The sequence below is a fragment of the Oncorhynchus keta genome, chromosome 34 (genome assembly GCF_023373465.1).
Source record: "Oncorhynchus keta strain PuntledgeMale-10-30-2019 chromosome 34, Oket_V2, whole genome shotgun sequence".
Taxonomy (NCBI): Eukaryota; Metazoa; Chordata; class Actinopteri; order Salmoniformes; family Salmonidae; genus Oncorhynchus; species Oncorhynchus keta.
The window spans coordinates 57,212,196-57,235,248 of NC_068454.1; the positions used below are offsets into that span (position 1 = coordinate 57,212,196).

The 23,053-nt window shown below is 41.4% G+C and overlaps 2 protein-coding genes across 5 annotated transcripts; both read left to right on the plus strand.

The window, feature by feature from the left end:
• Positions 1–2,175: 2,175 nt before the first annotated feature.
• Positions 2,176–3,547, plus strand: LOC118367346 (uncharacterized). The gene is made up of 3 exons (XM_035750708.2): positions 2,176–2,382; positions 2,459–2,517; positions 2,613–3,547. Exons 1-3 carry the CDS (start codon positions 2,285–2,287, stop codon positions 3,170–3,172), a joined length of 717 nt encoding a protein of 238 aa, XP_035606601.1. The 5' UTR covers positions 2,176–2,284; the 3' UTR covers positions 3,173–3,547.
• An 8,195-nt stretch (positions 3,548–11,742) lies between these two features.
• Positions 11,743–23,053, plus strand: csf3r (colony stimulating factor 3 receptor (granulocyte)). 4 transcript variants are annotated; one of them, XM_035750706.1, is made up of 17 exons: positions 11,743–11,882; positions 15,306–15,440; positions 15,740–15,818; positions 16,126–16,509; positions 17,380–17,509; positions 17,775–17,941; positions 18,198–18,361; positions 18,559–18,709; positions 19,018–19,100; positions 19,215–19,422; positions 19,948–20,136; positions 20,497–20,598; positions 20,978–21,124; positions 21,527–21,667; positions 21,859–21,955; positions 22,046–22,127; positions 22,291–23,053. In XM_035750706.1, the coding sequence occupies exons 3-17, from the start codon at positions 15,752–15,754 to the stop codon at positions 22,795–22,797; spliced, it is 2,619 nt and encodes an 872-aa protein (XP_035606599.1). In that variant the 5' UTR covers positions 11,743–11,882; positions 15,306–15,440; positions 15,740–15,751; the 3' UTR covers positions 22,798–23,053. The 4 variants fall into 4 exon arrangements, with proteins under 4 accessions (XP_035606599.1, XP_035606597.1, XP_035606600.1 ...); XM_035750704.1 differs by having other exon boundaries at positions 15,306–15,818; XM_035750707.2 differs by lacking the exon at positions 15,306–15,440 and having other exon boundaries at positions 11,764–11,882.

Genomic DNA, 23,053 nt, shown 5'->3' on the forward strand with positions numbered 1-23,053 from the left:
GAGAAGTATGGGTCTAAGTGTCTTCCAGGGCCAATCCTGTGGAGGTGACATCGAATACCCCGGCTAGCCACAAATTGGTCCCCAGAGGCGAGACAGAGGCCAGGGGGGCCAGAGTGTGGGGACCAGCTTCAACCCTCCACGGCTGACACTGTACCCCCAAAGGGCTCAGCCAAGCTCATGCAGGAATGTCGGTGAAATAAGCCCCCTCGCTAAACCTCCACTTGGGATATGAATCGTGTTAACACTGTCCACCAATCACAAATTTGAGGGAAAGAAGGGAAAGCAGTCTGAAGGTGAAACAATTTACTTTCTTTTTTTCCCCCTCCTTCACAAGGATACTTACATTTGAAGTTGGTTTGGGCTATACTTTTGAACACACATTTATTTATCCTTTATTTAACCAGGCAAGTTCATTAAGAATCAGGCAAGTCAATTAAAGGGATACTTCGGTATTTTGGCAATGAAGCCATTTATCTGTCTTCTTCCATAGAGTCAAATGAACACATGAATACCATTTTTATGTCACTGTATCCAGTATGAAGGAAATTAGAGGTAGTTTCGCAAGCCAATGCTAACTAGCGTTAGCGCAATGACTGGACATCTATGGTATCTACTTGCATGCTAGCAGTTACTATAGACTTCCAGTCATTGTGCTAACGCTAGTTTGCAATTGTGCAAACGCTAGTAAGAATTCTGCACGCAGAGACATAAAAATGGTATCCACAAGTTCATCTGACTCTGGGTAAGTAAATAAAGGGCTTATTTGCCAAAATCCTGAACTCTCCCTTTAAGAATGTATTCCTATTAACACAGAGTAATGTAGGTACAGTCAATCTAACCTATGGTAATGTAAATATGCTTTCTGATTATAAAGGAACAATACTGTAGGCCGTCCTTGGTCCTCGGAAGGTTGCTCCATTAGATTTGGATACATCTCTTCCCCAGTGACACCCTGGCCAGGAGAAATGTGAGCTCCTTGGCTCAGCAAGCGTTCACATCCTTGGTTTCATATCATCTTCAATTTGAATTCCATTACCTGCTGTGCCACATTTCAAATAACGGTAAGCCTTATTAATTACCAAAGTATGGGTCTAGGGTAAAGGTGAACGTGCAATTACAGAATTAAATCAAGCCGCCGTTTAGCTTGTCAGTCCTGACAGAAATAATTTGGGTGAATTATTAAATGCCTCTGCTGGTCTACTTAGCTTTATCGTCAGACATCCCCACACTGCACGAGTCAAAGCAAAGTATTTTCTTCCCTTTAATGAAATAAAATGAATCATGTTTTTTTTCTCCTATTAGATTTCTACAGTCTTCCGAAGTCGCTGAAGTAACACCAAAACATGTATTTTTTTACTGACCAAATATATCTTGCAAGGGGGGTCGGTCATCTGTCGTTCATTTCATCTGAGGCGATTGTGGGCCTTTAAGTCTAATATTTTTCCAAATGGCAGATTATCATGATTTTCTGTCCATTTAATTGCTAAATGCAATTACTGCATCTACACAAGGTACTACCATAGGAAAGCACTGTCATAGGAAGCTTGTGGATCACATCACATTTGGTAACAAAACAAAAATAATGTGTATATTTGGGAATTATGAAAATTGTGCGCACCTATGATTACTCAGCTTTTTACCTCATTCTTACCAATTCGAATATGAAAGTCAGGGCCCGTATTCACATGATTTATTCTGAAATTAAAAGCTAAACTGATCCTCGTTCAACTGAGATGCTTTGGCTGCGTTTAGACAGGCAGCCCAATTCTTATTATTATTATATTATATTTTGTTCCACAAATTGGCCTTTTGACCAATCAGATCAGCTCTGAAAAAGCTCTTATGTGAAAAGAGCTGATGTGATTGGTCAAAAGACCAATTAGTGGAAAAATATCAGAATTGGGCTGCCTGTGTAAACACAGCCATAGTCTGTAATGATGATGATTTTTATCATATTCGTTTTATCATTTTTATCCTGCATACGTAAAGATTGTAACATTCCACATTCAAAAGACCTGTTCAATTCAAATCATGCTTTACAGCTTACTTGCATGTTAAAAAAAATGGATGGTTAAACCACATATATATAGAACACTGTTTAATATCGATGGGTTAAACCACCACAATACTGCCGCTGAGCACACATTTCTATCTAATCAGCTGGTGTAATGAAGCAATTTGCCTAATGGTTGAGTAAATTAAATGTTTGGGTTCGGTCTCCATGACAACCAGCTGTCCATAATTAGTTCATCAAGACAGGCAGAGTTGAGGCTAGAGTGGCTGCATGTCAAGAGGTCGTAAGGTGCTTGAATCATTTGGTCATCAGGTAGTTTGGGTCCATACCACTGAAACAATGCATCGAGCTCTGCCCATTTATCTAAGGTAATGTTTGTGGCTCTTTAAAAATGCTTATCTTACTAGATCATGCATTTGTATTGAATTTCTTTATCTCTTGCAGTTCTCTTTTGATTGGCTCTGTCTTTGCTGGAGGTTCCTGGTGTGCCAACACAGCAAGAGGTACCCTGTGCATGTCCTCCATGTTGTTCCTTCATGTCATTTTTGCGTAAGATACTTACACTAACATTTCTGTTTTGTTGCTGTCTTTTCACTAGCCCGAGCAGCTGCCCTGGGTTTGGTCCTCCCTAGGACCCAGTTTGTCCCTTCCAGCCTTCGACCAACACGCCATAGGAGTTTTGATCCCAGAAAAACCCACTATGAAAATAATGATGGGCCCAAAGAGGCTGAGTTTGAGCCTAGCCTTCTGCGCAACAGTAAAATCCAAGGGGATGGCTATCCAACTGACTGGGCCTATGGACAAGTCTTCGCCAGAGGCTTTCAACCCAAACCGTATTCACCAAACTATCACGGTTCTGATCCCAGTTTGGCTGACTCCTCTGTCAGCCATTCTGTCTACACTCCCAAGGGAGAACTTGTTAGCAGCCACAAGCCCAACTTTGAGCAAGTCAAGAATTCTGCGCCTCGATCAAATGTAATGGTAGCCCCTGGTCAGTTTGAGTACTCAGACAAAGTGGACATTCGCAATTACTATAAGCCTGTTGTAGTTCAGCCTTTCCCCAGCAGACGTAGAACAACCCAGAGTGTGGTTCCACGACCCCAGAGCAGAGGTGCTGTACCCTATGGAAAAAGTATCCTATGGTCCTGGCCACAGTAGAGACTTATCCTCTCCACCATCCCAGAGTGGACTCATCAGCCTCCGGGCTAAAGAAAAATGTTGCCAGACCCTGGTGTTGTCCATTCAGTGATCAAAGAGCCAAAAATTAAGTGTCAGAAAAGAACAGATCCTGTTGGTTAATAAGCTCCTAATGGACAAACTCTCCTTTGCAAACCACCTTTGGCTCCTCAGACATGCATACCAGTGGTGAGCAAATCCGTGACCTTGTGCACTTTTAAGGGCAAAACATGTAAGCTGTGTTTTGAAGTCATTACATTTAATTATCCATGACATCACTGTTCTGAATCACTATTTGTTTATGGCTCTTCCCCCACTGCCCAGTGTTTATCCTTCAAATAAAATGTCTGTTTTTCAGATTGTGTTATTTACATTTATTACTAGAGAAATCAACTGATAGACCAAGTAAAGATTAACAATGTGCTACGTTTATAGAATGTTGGTTTTAAGACCAGTTATCCAGTAGCCACTCACCAGAAGTGTATTTTAAAAGATACACTTTCAACTGAAATGTCATTTTGATAAATTGTTCAGTTTGCTTTTGACCTACAACTTTTGATCACATCTTGTGATTATGTCCCTGTAAACCAATTTGATAGAAACTTAAGTGAAGGTTGTCTCCAAATAAATGTCACAACTACACCAAAGATTGTGGATAAATTAAGAATGGTTCACCTAAGTTGTTTAAATATATATTCCTGTAAGTGGGTGTTCCTCTTGCGTGAGCATGCTTTCCTAGATGAACTTACAGTTTCTCCATATTAGAGCCCCACAATTGAGGTGTCATAATACCCATAAAACCTAGAGGTCAAACAAGGAATGGTTCCAATTGTTTTTCCATTCATTTCTCCCATTTTGGATTTTAGAATTACTTAAAATAAGGGCTGTGTTTTGTGTAGGCTTACCCTGGTGTGACATTTTGATAACTATGTAAATCTCTCTCGGACAAGGTGACTTATCAATATATTTGACTATTTACTCTGGTTTGAAAATGCTAATTAGCATCAAAGTAGACATGCAAAACTGCAAATCCCTGCAAGCTCATACACGTCATCTCTAGCCGGCATCTTTGCTAACAGCTGTTGTGTCAATTTTAAACTTGCACAAGATAGTTCATAGAATTGTCCATTTAAAGAAATGTAGCCAATTTATTCATTGCTAAATTTAGCTAACAGATACAGTGGTTGTAAAATAAGTAAGGAAAAATACTTTAAAGTACTTAAGTCCTGTTTTGGGAGATCTGTACTTTATATTTTAAAAAACGTATTTTATTTCACTACATTTCTAAAGAAAATCATGTACTTTTTACTCCATACATTTTCCCTGACACCCAAAAGTGCTCGTTACATTTTGAATGCTTAGCAGGTCAGGAAAATGGTCCAATTCACACACTTCCTCCTTTGATCTGGCAGACTCACTAAACACTGTTTTCTTTGTAAATTATGTCTGAGTGTTAGTGTGCCCCTGGCTATCTGTGAATGTAAACAAATCTAGAAAACTGTGGTGTCTGGATTGCATAATAAGGAATTAGAAATATTTTTACTTTTGATACATAAATCTATTTTAGCAATTACATTGACTCGTGATACCTAAGTATATTTAAAACCAAATACTTTTAGACTTTTACTCAAGTAGTATTTTACTGGATGACTTTCTATTTTACCTGAGTCATTTTCTTTTAAGGCATCTTTACTCAAGTATGGCAACTGGGTACTTTTTCCAACACTGATTAGATAGTTAATTCAGAGATTCTTACCTTTGCCTCGATTTTGCAGTCTCCTCCAGATCATCATTGCATTTGTAGTTCTTTCTGATAGCCATATTTGCAGCTAATTAGGATTTCCTTTTTGGGGAATAAATACAGGTGAGTACATTGATAAAAGTCACCTTGCCCTAGACCTAGAGAGATTTACACGGTTATCAAAACTTCACGCCAGGGTGAGCCTACACGAAACACAGCCTTATTTTAAGTGTTTCTAAAATCCCCTATGGGAAAAATGAATGGTGGAGAAATGATTTTAACCATTTCCCTATTTGACCGCTAGGTTTTCTGGGTATTATGACTCATACTGTGGTACTCTATATCTGTGATGCTAACACGAGAAAAGGAACAGCTGGCTCTGGTCTACTTATTGTCCCCAAAGTGGCCAGAATATCATGTACATCACACTTATACCTGTACACTCGTAACAAGCCAAGCAGTACAAAACGTATATTAAATCGAATAAGTGCCACGTATCAAAATAGCAATACATTATTATCTTGACTAAATTCAACACTCTCATTGGCCCACATACAAAAACTCCTCACTTGCTTAATAATTCATGATCTGCTTAATGTGGGCAGAATTTGAGCAGAGTACATCCTCTCTCTTAGCCTCTTCCTCTTTGCCTACACTTCATTAACCTCAAGATTATTTGCTGTAGGACTCACATGATCTACTGTCAAATGTGTCCAAGCTTACTGATCTCAGAAGGCTTGCTGCTACCAGAGTGCCATCTATTGGTGCAAGCAAGCTGGTGCCATATTGGATTGCACTGTTCTCCAACCAGTGCTATGAATCAAACATATTATCCCCTGGCAAATACCATCATCTCAGCCTCTTGTTTTACCAACAGGATTATGATGTTAATTTCACCAAGTAGACTTGATCTTCCAAAGGCTCAATGTTTGTTTTCTGACATTTAACACTTGAACTAAGGCATACATTCATTTGCTTTGCAGAGGTCTTTGGAAATATCTTACGGTATTTCAAGATGTTTAGGCAGTTTACATGTTAAAGGGACATGACAGTCCAAAATCAAACTTTGCCACTTTTTTTCAGACCTCAAATTTGGTCTTCTGTTGATGTAAGTCCACTTCCCACTGGCCATGTGTTTAGTAGATCCTGGACAATATATAGTGACATTTAGGACAATATACAGTATGCACATTTCTTTCTGCCTTTTGAATGGAGAGCAGGCATGAGAAACCCAATTGAATGTGCCATTGGTGAAGATTAATTAAAGCAAGGCTTCCTTTGCCTTCAGTGAAAAGATCGCACATGTCACTCCCGGCTTTCATCTCTCCCTGAAAGGCAGTTTGAGGAGTGCAAAGAGGGAGAGAAGGATAAGGTTACACAGAACACGCCATAAATCAATCTCAGACGTGCAAAGAGAGCCAGCTATGAACACTCGTCCAGAACGCACGTAGGAAAGTAAGTGACAGAACAAAGTGAAGCAATTAACTGGGTTTTTAAAAGAGGTGTGGGCAGGAGAGTGTGGTGATACATCTACAGTCAAATGGGTGGTGTGTGGGCAGGTGTGAAGGGGGAGGGGCCTATCATCCACTAGTGGAATACACCTGGTGAAGGTTCACCTGGCTCAGAGTTACACGCTTTATCATCTCTGCACCCAGAAGCCAAATATTTAGTGTACGCTGGCCAGCTACCCCACGTTAAAGGAAGATTACATTCCTAATTATACCGACAGTATTTTGATGGCAAAACAAATGATCAACCTCTTAATTGTTGTCACTCACAATATCATCTCATCAAGCTTTTGCATCTGTGCCTCTCATGTAATCCCAATTTATCAAGCATGTGGGGGCATAGACTTCACATTCTCTAATTGAAGTGTGACAACAGCTACACTGTCACAGAGATTATCCCTGGAACAACACATAAGACACAGCAAAGAAAATGAATAATTAACTACAAATTGTCTAATCAATCTCCCATCGATATTAGCACCATACAGTATTTACTATACGACACCACCGGTATGCTTCTGTTTCCTCTCGGTCAATGAATTAATGACCCGGTTCCCTCGTACAGCACAAGGAGAAACTTTGGGGCTGTTGGAGCCAACCTCTGCCTAACCCACACTTGTTTCACAAACACGACAAACACTCTTTGACTAATACTGTGACTCACTCTCACCCACCATGTGACTCATGCTCCAGGGGAGCCCTCTGTATTTGTCTGTGTGTGTGTGTGTGTGTGTGTGTGTGTGTGTGTGTGTGTGTGTGTGTGTGTGTGTGTGTGTGTGTGTGTGTGTGTGTGTGTGTGTGTGTGTGTGTGTGTGTGTGTGTGTGTGTGTGCACACTCGCTCAAGTGGGTGTTTGTGTGTATGCATTTCCAGAGAGATGACAGGTTCTCCAAGCCCTCCAGTGGAGCACCTCTCATTCCCATAACTAGGGAAAGGAAAAGGTCAATATTATAGAGCGAGCTTATTATGTAAAGGATGTTGTATTTTCTACTCTGGGTAGGCACACAAGTGGACATTGCCTGAGAAGGAGGCTACGTCCCAAATGGCATCCTATTCCTTATATAGTGCAATACCTTTGACCAGAGACTCATGGGCCCTGGTCAAAAGTATTATATAAAAAATCAGGTGCCATTTGGATGCTGGTGGAATTTAGATGGGCCATATACACTGAGTACACCAAACACTAGGAACACCTTCCTAAAATTGAGTTGCAACCCCTCCCCCACTTCCATCTCCTCTTTTGCCCTCAGAACAACCTAATTTCCACAGGAAATGGACTCTACAAGGTGTCGAAAGCATTCCACAGGGATAATGGCACATGTTGACTCCAATGCTTACCACAGTTGTGTCAAGTTTGGCTTGATGTCGTTTAGGTGGTGGACCATTCTTGATACTCACAGGGAAACTGTGAGAGTGAAAAACCCAGCAGCATTGCAATTTTTGAAACAAACCGGTTCGCCTGGCACCTACTACCATACCCCATTCAAAGGTACTTACATTTTGCGTCTTGCCCATTCACCCTCTGAATGACACACATATACAATCCATGTCTCAATTGTCTCAAGGCTTAAAAATCCATCTTTAACCTGTCTGAAAATCTGAAGTCAGTTTTGCGTTGTAATCAGTCATTGTTGCTCTGGTTTTGGGCAACATTCTCTGACATAGTTGACTCTTTGAATGCGCCTTATCTTTTCTGGATCATGTCGATAAACCCTCAAACACCTTTTCAAACGTAATTATCTTCTTAACACATAATCCCAGGAGGCACAGTGTGGTTAATACGACTGTGGTTACCCCCTACCATCCATCCCTCACTCCCTACCTCCCTCGTCCCCTCTCTCCTCCTCTTGTCCTCCCTCCCACAGCAGCCTCTCTCTGTGAGCCCACTAGGCTGCCAGTGCCACTGACCTGTGGTAAGAGGGAAATCAATAGTCAATTCCATTTTGCGGCCAGCGTTTGACAGGTACTAGATAGGAGTGGATTGGGTGCATGTAAGGAGCAGGAGCGTGAGTCTGAGCCTGTCTGACCCTCCCTGCCTCTCTCTCACCCTCCCCATTTCTATCCCCAAGCTTCTCAGAGACAGCTATGAAGTGCATGCAGCCACAGTCCTATTTCCTTTAACTATTGCCAGTTCAAAAACACTATACCAGCCAAGCAGCAGGGTCGGGGGGACAAACTGTGTTGATGTCAAACAAGTGAATCACATATTGTAGATGTTGTACAGTAAACATGTATAGGTAAATCCATGAGGGAAGCTTCAAATGTGTATGGGTTTATCTTGAATACGTTACGGGTACTTCACTAGTTGCAATAAGAGCTTTGACGTGTATCTATTACAATATACACTGAGTGTACAAAACATTAGGAATACTGTCCTCATATTGAGTTGGACCCCCTCAGAACAGCCTCAGTTCTTCAGGGCATGGACTCTACAAGGTGTCGAAAGCATTCCACAGGGATGTTTTGTACACTCTGTGTATTTCACCAGAAAAGGGTCCTGGAAAAGATATGGTGCCGAATATTTACCCTGAAATGGTAAGTCTCTGTTAACTTGCGTAAGAAGCTAAAGGGGAGAGACCGTCAGTGAGCAGTAGAAAAGAGTACATACACAGGATTCCCAATCAAGCGAGGATGGTTCATCATCAGCCCGGGTTCACTCGGGGCCCCGAGCTAATTTTACTGAGATGTAACATGTAATACCCAATAGATTGAGAGCACGCCGTTCATTAACGCTGATTAAAGGAAATGATCAAGCAAAATATGTCAACTGCACGATAATCAGTTAATGCATTTTTAATTAGTGTCTACTTCTCTTTTCTCTGTTGATTTTCACCCAATGACTTGGTTATGCATTCCTTTAATTCTCTCTCTGGCGCCCTCTGATTAACAGTTAGGTTTCATTATGGTTTGTGAGGACGCAGGAGAGTGGGAGAGTGGGGATATGGTAGTTAGATGAAAATTTGAGTGGGTGAGCCTCTATGTTTGAAACCGAGGCCTCCAAAACAAAATCATTTTACAACTTAATAAGCGAATAAATGTGACATGGCGACTGGCTCCGAGTGCCCTTGAGAGTCAAGGCACAGTTTAAAATCACATTTAAGAGCTGTTTCTATTAGCAAAGCAACAAAAGGTTAGACAGACAGAGAGGGGCCACTACACATTGGAGAAGACAGTGGTGTATATAGCTTAAAATGGAGGAAACTCAAAAACAGGAGGTCATATTCTTATGTTGTTCCTAGATAAGGGATCTGTAGATATGCAACATAGTCTCATGCACTATAAGTTCCATTTTAACGTATTTGCTAAATAGTTATTTATGAAAATGTGTGTTTTTTGTTTGCAATAAAACTTTGCATATGAACAGATTTCAAAATGTATAGGTTTCTATCAGGGTTGAGATATTGGTGTTCTGTACAATATTACTGGAATCTGAAGCCATGTTTGTTTATGAAAAATATAGTCTTAATGTGACGAAGAGGAAGAGCTTTAATGGCCAGTCAATAGTTCTAATACCTCATTCCTATTTGTCTTCAGATGTTTCTCTTTGGGAGCAAATATAGCAGCCTTTTACCAGGCCATTCCAGAGAGGAAGAGGCAAAGCGAGAGGATTGACTCAGGAGGCATTCGGGAGGAGGCTTATACTGTAGCGTTAAGAAGACCAAGTGAAGGGTTATTATATACATTCGTAATGTTTATGTTGTCATTAGTGTATTGATATGTTTTCTACAAAAGATCATTGGTTAAATAAAGGTTACATTTTTTAAAAATCTAAATAAATTGACTAGAATTCTCCCATCTGATCTCACCTTCTCCCGCCTGCCCCGGCATGCGTGTGGGTGTGGTCATGTATTTCCATTGTTAGAGCTTTTCTACGAAAGAGCTCAGAACAGGTTTTTGGCTGTCATTTATAAGGGTTTGCTTGTAAGAAGTAGATAACAGGAAATGGCAGTTATTTCCACTGGATAAATCTAACAACCAAGCAACTGTGCTTTCACAGGTACTTGACTTGTTAATGACAGAGTTCACCAAAAGCTAACCAAAAACAGGGATACACAACCTATCTGACAAAAAAAAGAGAGTGAAAACAGTCAGCCACTGCTTTGAAGCTGGTCCATTGTTAGGCCTGTCTAACATTTTATTTTTTTTTATTCTAAATTATCATTATTTGGCTAATAATGGGGGCCTCAAGGGGGAAGAAAATGGGCTGGTGTGTTAGAAATGCCGGGTACGATTCTGTTTTCAGTCGCCACTTCTTTTATTAATTAAGCACATACAGTAGTATTGCAATTTGAATACACAACGGAAAACAATCACGTTTGGCTTAGGAAGACGGGATCAATATGATGCTTGGAGCACAAACAACATATCTTCTCAGAACACTCGATCAGACCTCAGTCATTTCTTCAAAAAGACTGCACGGAACCCAAAATGGTCGCCTTCAGAGAAAGCTTTACGAAGTGCTTTTATATGCCTACATTTTACAGACTGTTCTATGAAAGAGCTCAAAACAAAACCATTCTTAAGTAATGCATGGTATCTGTAGATGCCACACACTGATCTATTTCACCTGTCCTTGTGATTGTCTCCACCCCCTCCAGGTGTCGCTTATTTTCCCTGGTGTATTTATCCCTGTGTTTCCTGTCTTTCTGTGCCAGTTTGTCTTGTATGTTTTCAAGTAAATCAGTGTGTTTTCCCATACCCTGTTTCTATTCTCTTTTTGCTTGTCCTCACGGTTTTGACCTTTTCTTATTTTCTGGACTCCATTCCCGCCTTCCTGACCATTCTGCTTGCCCTGACCTCGAGCCTGTCTGCCCTTTAGTACCTCCTACACCCTGAACTGGTTTTGAGTTTTTGCCTGTACACGACCATTCTTTTGCCTACCTCTTTTTGGATTTAATAAACTTCAAAGACACTTATCATCTGCCTCCTGTGTCTGCATCTGGGTCTCGCCTTGTGCCCTTTTAAGATAGCATAATAATCAATTTGACAGTCTTTAATTTACTTTCCAGCTCTCAAATGTCAAATTTGTCCTTCACAAGAGTTGGATTAGTGTGCCTTTCTTTGAAGATGGCTGTGACAATTGACACCTGTGAAAATTCTAAATACTCAAACTTAAAATATGTTTATTTCAAATAGCTTGACTAATTTATTAATCACGTGTGGACAAATGCACATAACATCGAGCATCTGACTCCATTACGTGAGATTTTTCCTATGGGTTTCTCTCAAGGCATTTAACTTAACTTCCCTATCTCTCCTGTTATGTGCCCCACCACCCCATGTCATGTTAACTTTCCTGTATATGGTGAATTCAAAATAAGGATGTGGCTGGCTGTTCAACTCAAATGGCTCTGGAACCGGAGTTTCATTTCGCCACTCTGTTCCATCTGATCCTGTCTACACCAGAGTCTAATGAAAGCCTTTCTGGGTGCTGAGGCTGTGTGGTGAGTGGTGTTGCTCTCTAATTGATTTTCTTTATCTCTGAATCACGCTACCTACCAAACCTTCTGATTCACTTGAATCTAACAGAGCAGAGGGGGGGATAAAACACTATCTGTTATTGGTGAGTGAGTGAGTGAGTGAGTGAGCGAGTAAGAAGCTCAGACAAGGACATTTAATCTCCCTGTTCAACTGTGTGGATATGTCAAATTATTTACTCATTGGTAATTTAATAGGATTTAGTGACATCATCAGTACATGTATCTAACTTGAAAAGTTTTGAATCCAACCTGACATCATGACCTTTTCAGTTTTAATGTGACAATTATACAACAATTTTGGCATCACTACTAGCTGATCACTATCTGCACTCATACTATTTATACTCTTTTGGAATATTAATGGAAAAAACAAAGTATATCTCTCATTCCTGGATAGGTATAAGATGTCTATGTGCTGTCAATATATGCAAAAGAGGATGTGAAAGAGTTTGTTTTTCTCTTTCTGCTCTTTTATTTTTATGACAAAGTATTAGTCATTGAGAGGTCTAGTGTCTCAGGTCACCTTCCAGCAAAGAGGAAATCTCTAATCGAAAATTAAAGGTCAGATTGTCAAATAGTGATTTGTACATATCTATGATTTGTACATATCTATGTTTACCAAATGAACTAGAAGTACAATTGAAGCTTTGCGGAGAAAGAGAAACAAAAGGAGAAATAGGCAATGATTGAACTTTGTCAGCCTGTTGGAGGATATTGTTGGAGGATATTGCCTAATCGAGAAAGAGGGACTGTTGTAACATTTACCGCAATGGCTTAAGAGAAGAACACGTTTAAGGGGAGACAGAGGAACAAGGTATAGAACATGTTGAAATATTGTATCTTTGCGACACATCCATTACACAACAAAGGGTGTCAAAATCCCTCTGAAACAATAACATACTTTTGTGAGAATAATGTGCCATCGTAGGTAGTTTGGGGAACAAACTTTTCGGGGGAAAAAAAAGTCCACTCCATACTTGTAAATGACATTATAAAATCCAACCATTCCATGGAATGCCTGTAGACATGGCATCTAAAGGTACTCAAACATTTGACATAAATTAGGAATGTTTATTGACCATCCTGACATATATGGATTACAATGATAAGTTAGCCTATAGAAGGAAAATATATCATAACCCTGCTTTCCTTTAATCGAAAACAGGAAATTGGCATTCTCATTTGCGTTTACAAGCATACTAAATAATGACGCGAGAGAGCGACATGCTAGCCGGTGACAAAATAAATCACTCCAAATGTAATAACTTTTTTTCTGTCCGTCTCCCTCTGTCACTCTCTCGCTCTCTCTCCTGTCACGCTCTGTCTGTCAGTCTATCTCTCTGTCACTTTCTCTTTCTCTCTCTCTCAAGGCAGCAAGGGACATTTAGGAGCCATAGGCAATTAGCTCCCTGCAATAATAATAAGGTGAAACTCTGCATAGGGAGGAAGAGCGAAGTGGAGGCCTTTATGCAGACAGATGATAAGCAGTAAATAGAAGGAGACTTCAATGGCCTCACATCACGCATCCACTACATTGGTTGCATCCCAAATGTTGGGAATAGGGTGCCATTTGGAAAGCAGGCGTCTTTTCCGTCCCCTACTATAGGCCAAAAATATACAGGTTAGGACAAGGGGATTCTAATATCCCATAAATCTTTGCATAATTGCGGAAAAAGTCAATACAATGGGATCAGCAATACGAGCAAAAAATGACTGGAAGTTAATGTTAGCAGTACAGAAAATGTGTCATCAAAGTGGAAAATAAACATAATTGTAATGAATTTCATCTAACTACTCAGCAAAAAAACATGGCATAACTGTTTTACTGTCATTCTATTAATTTAAACGTTTTTCAGATTATCCACATACAATGTATTACTATTAATTTTCAGACCGCTGAATGGTAACCAAAGGGTAGCCAAATTCAGAAACACATTTCAATTTCGACTGTTCTATCGCAGTTATTTCCCTATTTCAGTGATTTTTAATATTAATTGACGATAAATAATTTGTCAACGTTTCAGAACCTGCAGAGCCTTGGTAGACTGGCAGAGAGACAGGCATGTTTGAGAGAGGGAGGGAGGGAGAGGGAGAAAGGAGAGAGAGAGAGAGAGATCTCAAGGATGTACATGTTACCGTCCTCAAATGAGCAATAATCGAATTCCCAACACACACTCTCATTGGTCATGGCATCCTCCATCTTAGCTATTAGGGCCTAGTTACATTACACCTAGTTGGCATATGTATTCTAGCCAAATAACAGTAATGGGGGCAAGGCTGTGATTGGTCCATTGCCAGAGGGTTGCCAATACGTTTCACAAGGATGTCATTTTCTCAGTTATTTTCCTATTTCAGTGATTTTAGATATTAAGTGATACATTATTTGGCAACTGTTCAGAAACTGCAGAGCATGGCATTTTGAGTGGTGCAGTAGTCTAAGGCACTGCATCACAGTGCTAGCTGTGCCACTAGGCTCTGTCGCAGCCGTCCGCAACCGGGAGACCAATGAGGCGGCGCACAATTGGTCCAGTGTCGTCCGGGTTAAGGGAGAGTTGGGCCGGCAGGGATGTCCTTGTCACATCACTCACTTGCGACTCCTGTGGCGGGCCAGGTGCAGTGCACGCTGACACAGTTGCCAGGTGCAGTGCACGCTGACACAGTTGCCAGGTGCAGTGCACGCTGACACAGTTGCCAGGTGCACGGTGTTTCATTCGACACATTGGTGCGTCTGGCTTCTGGGTTAAGTGGGCATTGTGTCAAGAAGCAATGTGGCTTGGTTGGTTTGTGTTTCGGAGGACGCACGGCTCTCGACCTTCACCTCCCCCGTGTCCATACGGGAGTTGCAGTGATGGAACAAGACTGTAACTACCAATTGGATACCACAAAATTGGGGGTAAAATAAAATAAAATAAGAAACTGAAAGGCCTTGGTCCACTGGCAAAGAGACAGGCAGGTTGAGAGGCTTGTAACTGGAGAGAGAGCAAGAGAGAGAACGAGAGAGAGAGAAATCAAGGATGTACATGTCAACACCCTCAAACAAGCTATAATCTAATTTCCGAACACACACACTCATTGGGCATGCCATTCTCCATCTTAGCCCTGAGGGCCTAGTTACATTTCACAAGAGGTTTCACAAGGATGTGGTTTTCAGTTGCCTGTCACCAGTATGTGCCTGCTCAGCATGGAGATAACACAGAGGTTTTAAAAACAAGTGTCATATTCATTAGGCACCGAACGGAAGAAAAAGAAGAGAGACAAGCTGATCTTGTCCAATAAGAAGCGCTCAAATTTCATTTTGCATTGTGTAGTGTTGTTGCTACAGTGTACCTGAAGGGGACAGTCCCAAATGACAGAGAGGAAATAACCGACCTCTCTTTTTCCTCACAGAACATATAGAGACACAAGCATGACCTGAGTGAATCGGCTGATGGCCATCTTGCCATTGGTGATTGGTGCACTCTGATCTTTAGACTTTAGAATCAGTCTTTAAGTCATTAACAAATTTCCTATGACTGAGGAATTGTGAGTATCCCAAGTGTTTCTTTGTTTGTCAAAGACAGCTGTCTAATCTTTATTTCCCTCGTAATTTCCGTGTATCAGTTGTGGATGATGCATCTTCGCTCATGTCAGCTTGTACTGTCAAACAGTATATTCATGACAGGTTAGAAAAATATATAGTCATTATCATTTCCATTACAATTTATACACTGCTGTCCATAAGAGCTCTGGAATTTCAAATGTTGTTTTGATTCCATTGAATGCAATGTACTTTCACCCGTTCTTCTTCAAAATCACTCATTTCACATCTTCCCCTCTCACAGGTTTGTATCACCATGGCATCAGCCTGGATAACAATGTTTGCCACGCTGCTGCTGGCTTTTGTGAACGGAACGAAAGATGGTGAGTGCTATCTTTGTAATAAATAACCTTCTCTAAATGGCAACACCTTGCCAGCAGTAGCACTGATAATAGAATAGACACTTCACATACCACTGTCTTACAAATGTTGTTTTGAAATGTGAATCTTGAAGTGATCAGTGTCATTTGAGTTTCACTGAGACATGCGAATATACAGTAGGCAAGAAATATGGAGCTGTATCTCACGATAAGTATTTTATTTGGTGTCTTAAAGAGCCCCTTTTCTACCTTCTCCCTCAATGTAGCTGATGCATTGATCTGCTCTTGGCTCTCTTTCCATTCCTGACAGAGGTTCACACGTCTCCATCTGTGCGGGTACACACTTCCACCCCTGTGGTGGCCTTAGGGTCACCGGTGACTGCCTCTTGCATCATCAGAGATGACTGCCCACTCATAAAGGGGGCAGTCTGGCACCTCAACCACATTGTCTGGCACCTCAACCAACGCCTTATTCCCAGCAGTCCTGCAGCAGCCAATGAGAGTGGTAGAACCTCTGCAGCGGCGAATGAAAGTGGCTGGATCTCCACCGTTTTATATTCTGTGGCCAATCAGAGTGGCTGGAACTCAACAGTGTTTATACCTAGCTTCACAGACACCAAGGGATATCTCACGTGCTGTGTCCTCCACACCTTCCCGTGTCAGATCGTAGGAGCAGTGGAGATAAGAGCTGGATGTGAGAGACGTTTTTTTCTTTCTTTGTTTTATTTATGCCTGTTCAGTGGTGTGCTGTATGTATGTTCTACCATAGCTCCATTGTCATTCATAGTAAGGGATATCCCTGACCCCACATAAAAAGATTACAGATGGGACCATGGTAAAGAATGGCATTTCTTAATTTTTTTAAATGTTGGAATGAAAAAAAATGCAGGTTTGTCTTGTAGTGCCACACCTCCCTGGTTTCCCTCATGTCCAACATCTAGTACTGAACATGCTGTACTTTCATTTCAAAGAGCAGTTCTGGGAAATCTGAGCATAAAATAAGAATTCATTCTAATGTTTTTAAAGGTGGATTTGGCTCTCACACAGTCGCGCACAGTGTCTGTGCATGTGCACGGCTTCGCCTCACAGCTGTTGCAGCGTGGTAGCCGCGCGACCGAAACAGCTGTGAAGTTGAGCCTCCTGCTTCAACTCTCTTAGTTGTTGAGAGAATTGACACACTATACTGTTTACTTTCTGCGTCAACCTCGTATCGCTGAGTCGACCTTTACATGTTGTAAACATACGTTTCACCTCAGATAAAGAATTAAAAACCTGAACTGATAATGAACAGTTCAGTAATGCAGTTCTGAAGACTTGATCATTTTCTGTTCCAAAATCAAATCAAAATCAAATCAAATGTAATTATCAAGCTCTTTTAACATCAGCAGATGTTACAAAGGCGTTATACAGAAACCCAGCCTGAAACCCCAAACAGCATGCAAGAAAGATGTAGAAGCAAGCTGGCTAGGAAAAACTCCCTCGAAAGGCAGGAACCCACCCAGGCTCTGAGTGGTGACTAAATTTGACACTGTTTTGCTCACCCCAATAATTGTTATTTTCATAGTTCCACCCACAGCACCACAGAACCTTAGCTGCCTGACTAACCTGACCAAGCCGGAAACCCTCTCATGCCAATGGGACCCAGGACAGGACACCCACCTGCCCACACAGTACACTCTCTACACTGAGATCAGGTAACAAGTGGCTATTGGTGGAGGACAAGTGCATCTGTTGTATTTTTAGATTTACATTTACATGTCAAATGTAAATGTATATTGTAATTACGATGCTATTTTTTAAATGCCCGCATATGTGTGGTGGTTATCCATAGAGAACCAGTTTAGATGCAACCTCCTAATATCACTGTGCATAGGTGTGGAGGTTATCCAAAGAGCTTAAAGGGGAAGATGCGTAACTGTGATTTGGTCAGGAAGTTGTATTATTTCTTCATCTTAACAGGGACTTACCAGAGAGCAACACGTACATGCTGCCGCCAGGGGTACATCACTACAAGATACCACGGACCGGCTTTGTTCTCTTCTCAGAGATAGAAATATATGTCAAGGCGGTGAACGCCTTGGGTCAAGCCACCTCAACACCTTTGCTTCTGGAGCCAATGGAGTCAGGTAAGGAAGTAGTGATTTGGGCCGTGATTTACAGAATATGGTTGTTCATATGAGGACAACCTCCGTCACACCGACTTGGTGTCACTTGTGACTCTGAAGCTGTCCTTATGCAGACACTGTAAAAAGATAGTCATTCTGAAGCTCACTGTATTCTTTAAATCTAAACACAGGACCGTATGCACAAGTACTTTGTGGCATGGTATTGAGATTAAGCTATTGACATCATAGGAGTTCTAATATAACTCTCATATTGCAGCCAAGTTTGACCCTCCAAAAGTTCTGAAGGTCCAAGCAGAGCCAAACAGGTATGGCTGCCTAAGTCTCAGCTGGGGTCTCTCTGAACAGCAAGCGTGGGTGACCACTGTGACCTTGGAGGTGCGACTGAAAACAGCAAACAGGAAGCAGTGGAGTGAAGAACCAGTAAGAGAATGTCCATTTCCTAAGTGTCCACATACTGCAACCGTTTGAACCAAAATTATTTTGATTAAACAAAAATAAAAGATCATACCAACTGTACCAGGTAACCATAGAAATAATGACATTACTGTGTTTGTGTGTGTGTGTTTGCGTGTGCATGTATGTTTGTGTGTGCGTGCGTGCGCGTGCATGTGTGTTAGGTCCCAGTGCAACGCTTAATGCGCCAGAGACCCATGGAGGTGTGTCGTCTGCTCCACGGGACAGAGTACCACATCCAGATACGGGTCAGGTATCAACAGAGTCCATGGAGTGAATGGAGTAACAGCAATACTGCAGTCACGCTTGAGAGGGGTATGTCCTGCATCAATTCTGTTTTAATATAATGTCATTTATCACTCCCATGGTACAAATCTTTGAATCTATTTCTTATTTCTCCGTTCATTGGGCTTACTTTTCACTCTGTGCTAATGAAATGTCCTACATTTTCTATCCCTCTTTTTACAGCTCTGGTAGAATGTATGTATTGACAAACACTAGGCTCTTTGGAAGTGAATTTATAGCCTACACCTGCCTAGTCTGGAACAATTCTTTGCTTCTCCTCACAACTGAGAGGCACAAATGTGACGAGTTTCAAAATGGACACTTCTGTTTCTTTTCAGCTCCCACCGGACGACTCAACTCTTGGATGAAGGAATCTAGGGAGCAGAGGCATAAGTCTCTCAGTCTACACTTGTTTTGGAAGGTGAGAACGACACCCAGAACACATTCAAATTTGACACATCACAAACTTTGTTTCCTGTGATAGTGGTCCACACAACTTGCCCTTCCTCATTCATCTCCTTTCTGCCTTTTGTAGCCATCGAAGCAGTTTCGTGCCAATGGCAAGATCCTGTCCTATGTTGTCTCGCGCCAGAGACAACCCCTGAAAAAGGGACAGCTGTGCATCACATTGGATAGCCACTGTGTTTTCCAGCTTCCCAGGGGCACAAGGAAAGTGTTCCTCAGCGCTGGGAACGCTGCAGGGACATCCAGCCCTACGGAGGTGGAGGTGTTTCAACACAGAGGTAAAGCTTTATTAATAGTTAGATTGTGTATAAAGGGATATTTTACTCAATCTTTTAGCATTTTGTGTATTAGTCCACTGTTAATAAAATCCCAATAAATAGTATGTCAGTAGTACATTTTTCAAGATAGAGCACTTCCAGTATAGAGCGAAAACGAAATATCCCTGTTGCTGAATTCAAAACCATCCCCTACACGGTAGGCACTCCTGTAGATCTGAGAGGATTGCATATATATCCGCATTATGGTAATAGCTTCCTCTGATTGGCTGGGTGGAAATGTCACCATATTTCGTCCACCTATGCAATCCTCTGATCTAGGCCTGGGGTCAATTTAGAAATCATAATATATGCATTAGCAGAAGGTGTTATGTGTGTTATGTCAGCATCCCTAACACCCACATAGTGCACTATTTTTGAGTCCTATGTGCACTATACAGGGAATATGGTGTCATTTGGGACTCAATCTATGGGTGTTTAAGCTTACCTGTGATATATTGTGTGGTAAAAATCTCTATCTGTCTCCAGCTCTGGCAGCAGTCTCTGACGTCAATGTCCTTCCTCATGATGAGAGATCTCTACTGGTCCAGTGGACAAGCATACATTCATCCAGTGTCACAGGCTATGTGGTGGTGTGGAGACCATTGTGGAAAATGGACCCTTCCCTCATCTTGTTTGACCACATTGACAGGAATCAATCCAGCGCTCTAATATCAGGTATGGTTTATGTCAGTTATAACGGTATACATTCATAATGTACACTATGTGGTTTCATTCACCTGTCATGTGTCTCCAGTTCTGTGTTAGAAGTTTGTGGGAGGACTATGTACTTCTTTGATGTACAATTCTCCTGGCTGCACAATTCATTTATCTGCAGGGACAATAACGTTTTCATTGGATTGCATCTACAGTATCAGCTTGTGAGCGAGTGTGTTCTCTAGTTTGTTGTTTGAGTTGATTTGTGCAGACTTTTTCTTTGCAGGATTTGTCCACATACTATGCATTTATGAACTTGGATCCACTGTTATCTCTTGTTATCTCACTGTATCTCACTGTTGTCTCTTTCACCGTCTACAGAGAGCATTGAGCCATACAATCCCTATGAGATCTCTGTGTATCCAAAGTATAAGAACGGGATTGGCCTTCCTCAAACCGTCGAGGCGTACTCTAGACAAAAGGGTAAGTCGGTAAACACTAACCCTTATACCTTGGACTTTGTAAGATCTTTACAAGATCAAGGGAGTTGTTGCAGGCTTCCTTTGACTCAATGGGGTGTGAATTAGCTACAAAATAAGCTGATGAAAGGTGTTACAATGCCTCCCTCTATTGGAGACATATAGCAAATTACACTTCCACATACTGCTACCACCATTACTATACGTCTATTCTACTCTATTTATATCAAGCGCCTACGTTGTAGCTCTTTGTCAGCATGACAATACCCACAAATCAAAGCACCATTAGGTTTATGACATTATATAATTGATATGGTAATCACCACTACTTTGATTGCCATTTAATCCATATAATCCTTAATGTTCTCCGTTGTTTATGGCAGCCCCATCTGCCGCCCCAGATCTGAGGGTGAGGGAGATTTTGCATTCTCGTATTGAGCTTACTTGGGAGGAGATTCCACTATGCCAGAGGAATGGGATCGTGCAGAGCTACCAGATCTTCTACTGGGATGAGCAGGGAAACACCAAAGGTGGAAAGATGCTTATTGTGACGCTGTTGATGATTCACCATTGATGATACAACTATAGATGACTGAAAGTTCATACAAAAGCCTTATTTTGCCAGGCTGTCATTGTAAATAAGTATTTAGGTCACACTGTGTTTGGATAGTCTAGATGCTCTACAGATGGTCATATGATCAACTGCTTTCTAAGGTTATGGTTAGGTTTAGAATAAGGGTAAGGGTTACGTTTAGGGTTAGGATAATGGTAATGGTTAAGGTTAAGTTTAGAGCTAGGGTTAGTAGTAGTGGAGCATCTACAGATGGACTATCCAGATAAAGTGTTACCAGTATTTATTCCCAACTGACTTGCCTGGTTAAATAAATGAACATGTAAACTCATACTGCAGCTGCTGTGTCACTCTTTTACAGTTGTGACTGCTGAGCTGGAAAAGAGGAGGGTGGTTCTACGAGAGCTTGACCGTTCATCCTCATACAAAGCCTTTATTATGGTTAGCACAGGTGGCGGGAGTCTGAACGGATCAGAGGTTACACTCAAAACTGAACCAATGGGTTGGTATTAGAATTTTGTCAAAAAGTAAAGTCAATCAGTGAAGTGCTTTTAAATAAAAGTAATGTGCGGTGTTATCTGAGGACTAGTCTCGCTTGCCAGGCTCATGGCGCTCCACCCTATGTGAGGTCAGATACTGTATCAGTAAATTGTCTAAAACATATGTCCTAAATCTAAATCTATATATTTTCAGACGACTTGGCTATCATCTTGATAGTTATTTCCTCTGGTGTTGGGCTGTCATTGCTTATCATTATCTCAGTTCTGGTCTGCTTCTCAACACATGAACGGTGAGAACTCAACATTGACTTCATGTCAGTAAATACTTGTATGTGTGTGTGTTATTTAATAACAATACAAGTTTCTGTTCTTATCCAAAGGTTGAAGATGTGCTTTTGGCCCAAGATTCCCGACCCTGCCAACAGCAGCATCAAGAGGTGGAACACATTGGATTCAATGCAGGTGCAGTATTAGGATTATCATGACAAACCATGTATTCAGTGTGTGTTGATAATCCCTAAACACAAGGGTCACTAATATTTTAGGCATTTATGCATTTATTCTATTCTATTTAATGTTTCTGTGGTTTGACAAAGGCGATACATGTTTATTTTTATTTTTGAAGGATACTCCCCCTGTTGAGGACATGCAGGAATCCAGCCTGGTCTATCTCTCAAATCTCAGCCTCCTGGACCTGCCCAAGAAGGTTCTTGAGAAGAGGGGTGGCGAGATCACCGATGACCCCTGGTGCCGCTGCAGTGACACCAGTGACCTGGGCGAGTCCATATGTGGCTCCCCCCAAGCCCTCAGCCCTAGCTACATAGGGTCACATCAACACTCTGTTCCGTATGCCACTGTGGTCTTTGATAGCCCATACTCAATTCAGCCACCAAGCCAATCCCATGCCTACCTGCGCTCAGAGTCCACACAGCCACTCCTGGAGGAGGACCTCGAGGAACCCTCTAGCCCAAAGGAGTACCAGAATGTTCCCGTCCATGGGACATCTGGGGAGCAAGTTTCCTTTAGAGAATGCCTGAATGACGGCCCAGGAAGGGGAGAGTTATGCATTCTTTGGGATGACTTTCCCTTGCTTAGGGCTTTGGCAATGAATGATGTTCGAAGTCAAACCTAATCAGTGGTATTGAGATTTTGAAATGTTTGCAAGTATTGTGAGATGTATGTCACAGAATGGCAGATACATGTTCAACACCAATGATGTTTTCAAGACAGGGACAACATGATTATCCAGTTTGGGAATGTTAGTGCTACAAAAAAAGTGCACTGAAAAATAGCAATTAATAAAGTTCATGTGTGTTCACGTTGATCAATATTTTGTCTCTTCTGGTCTGACGTTAATCATAAAATAAATGTCTGATCAATACATACAA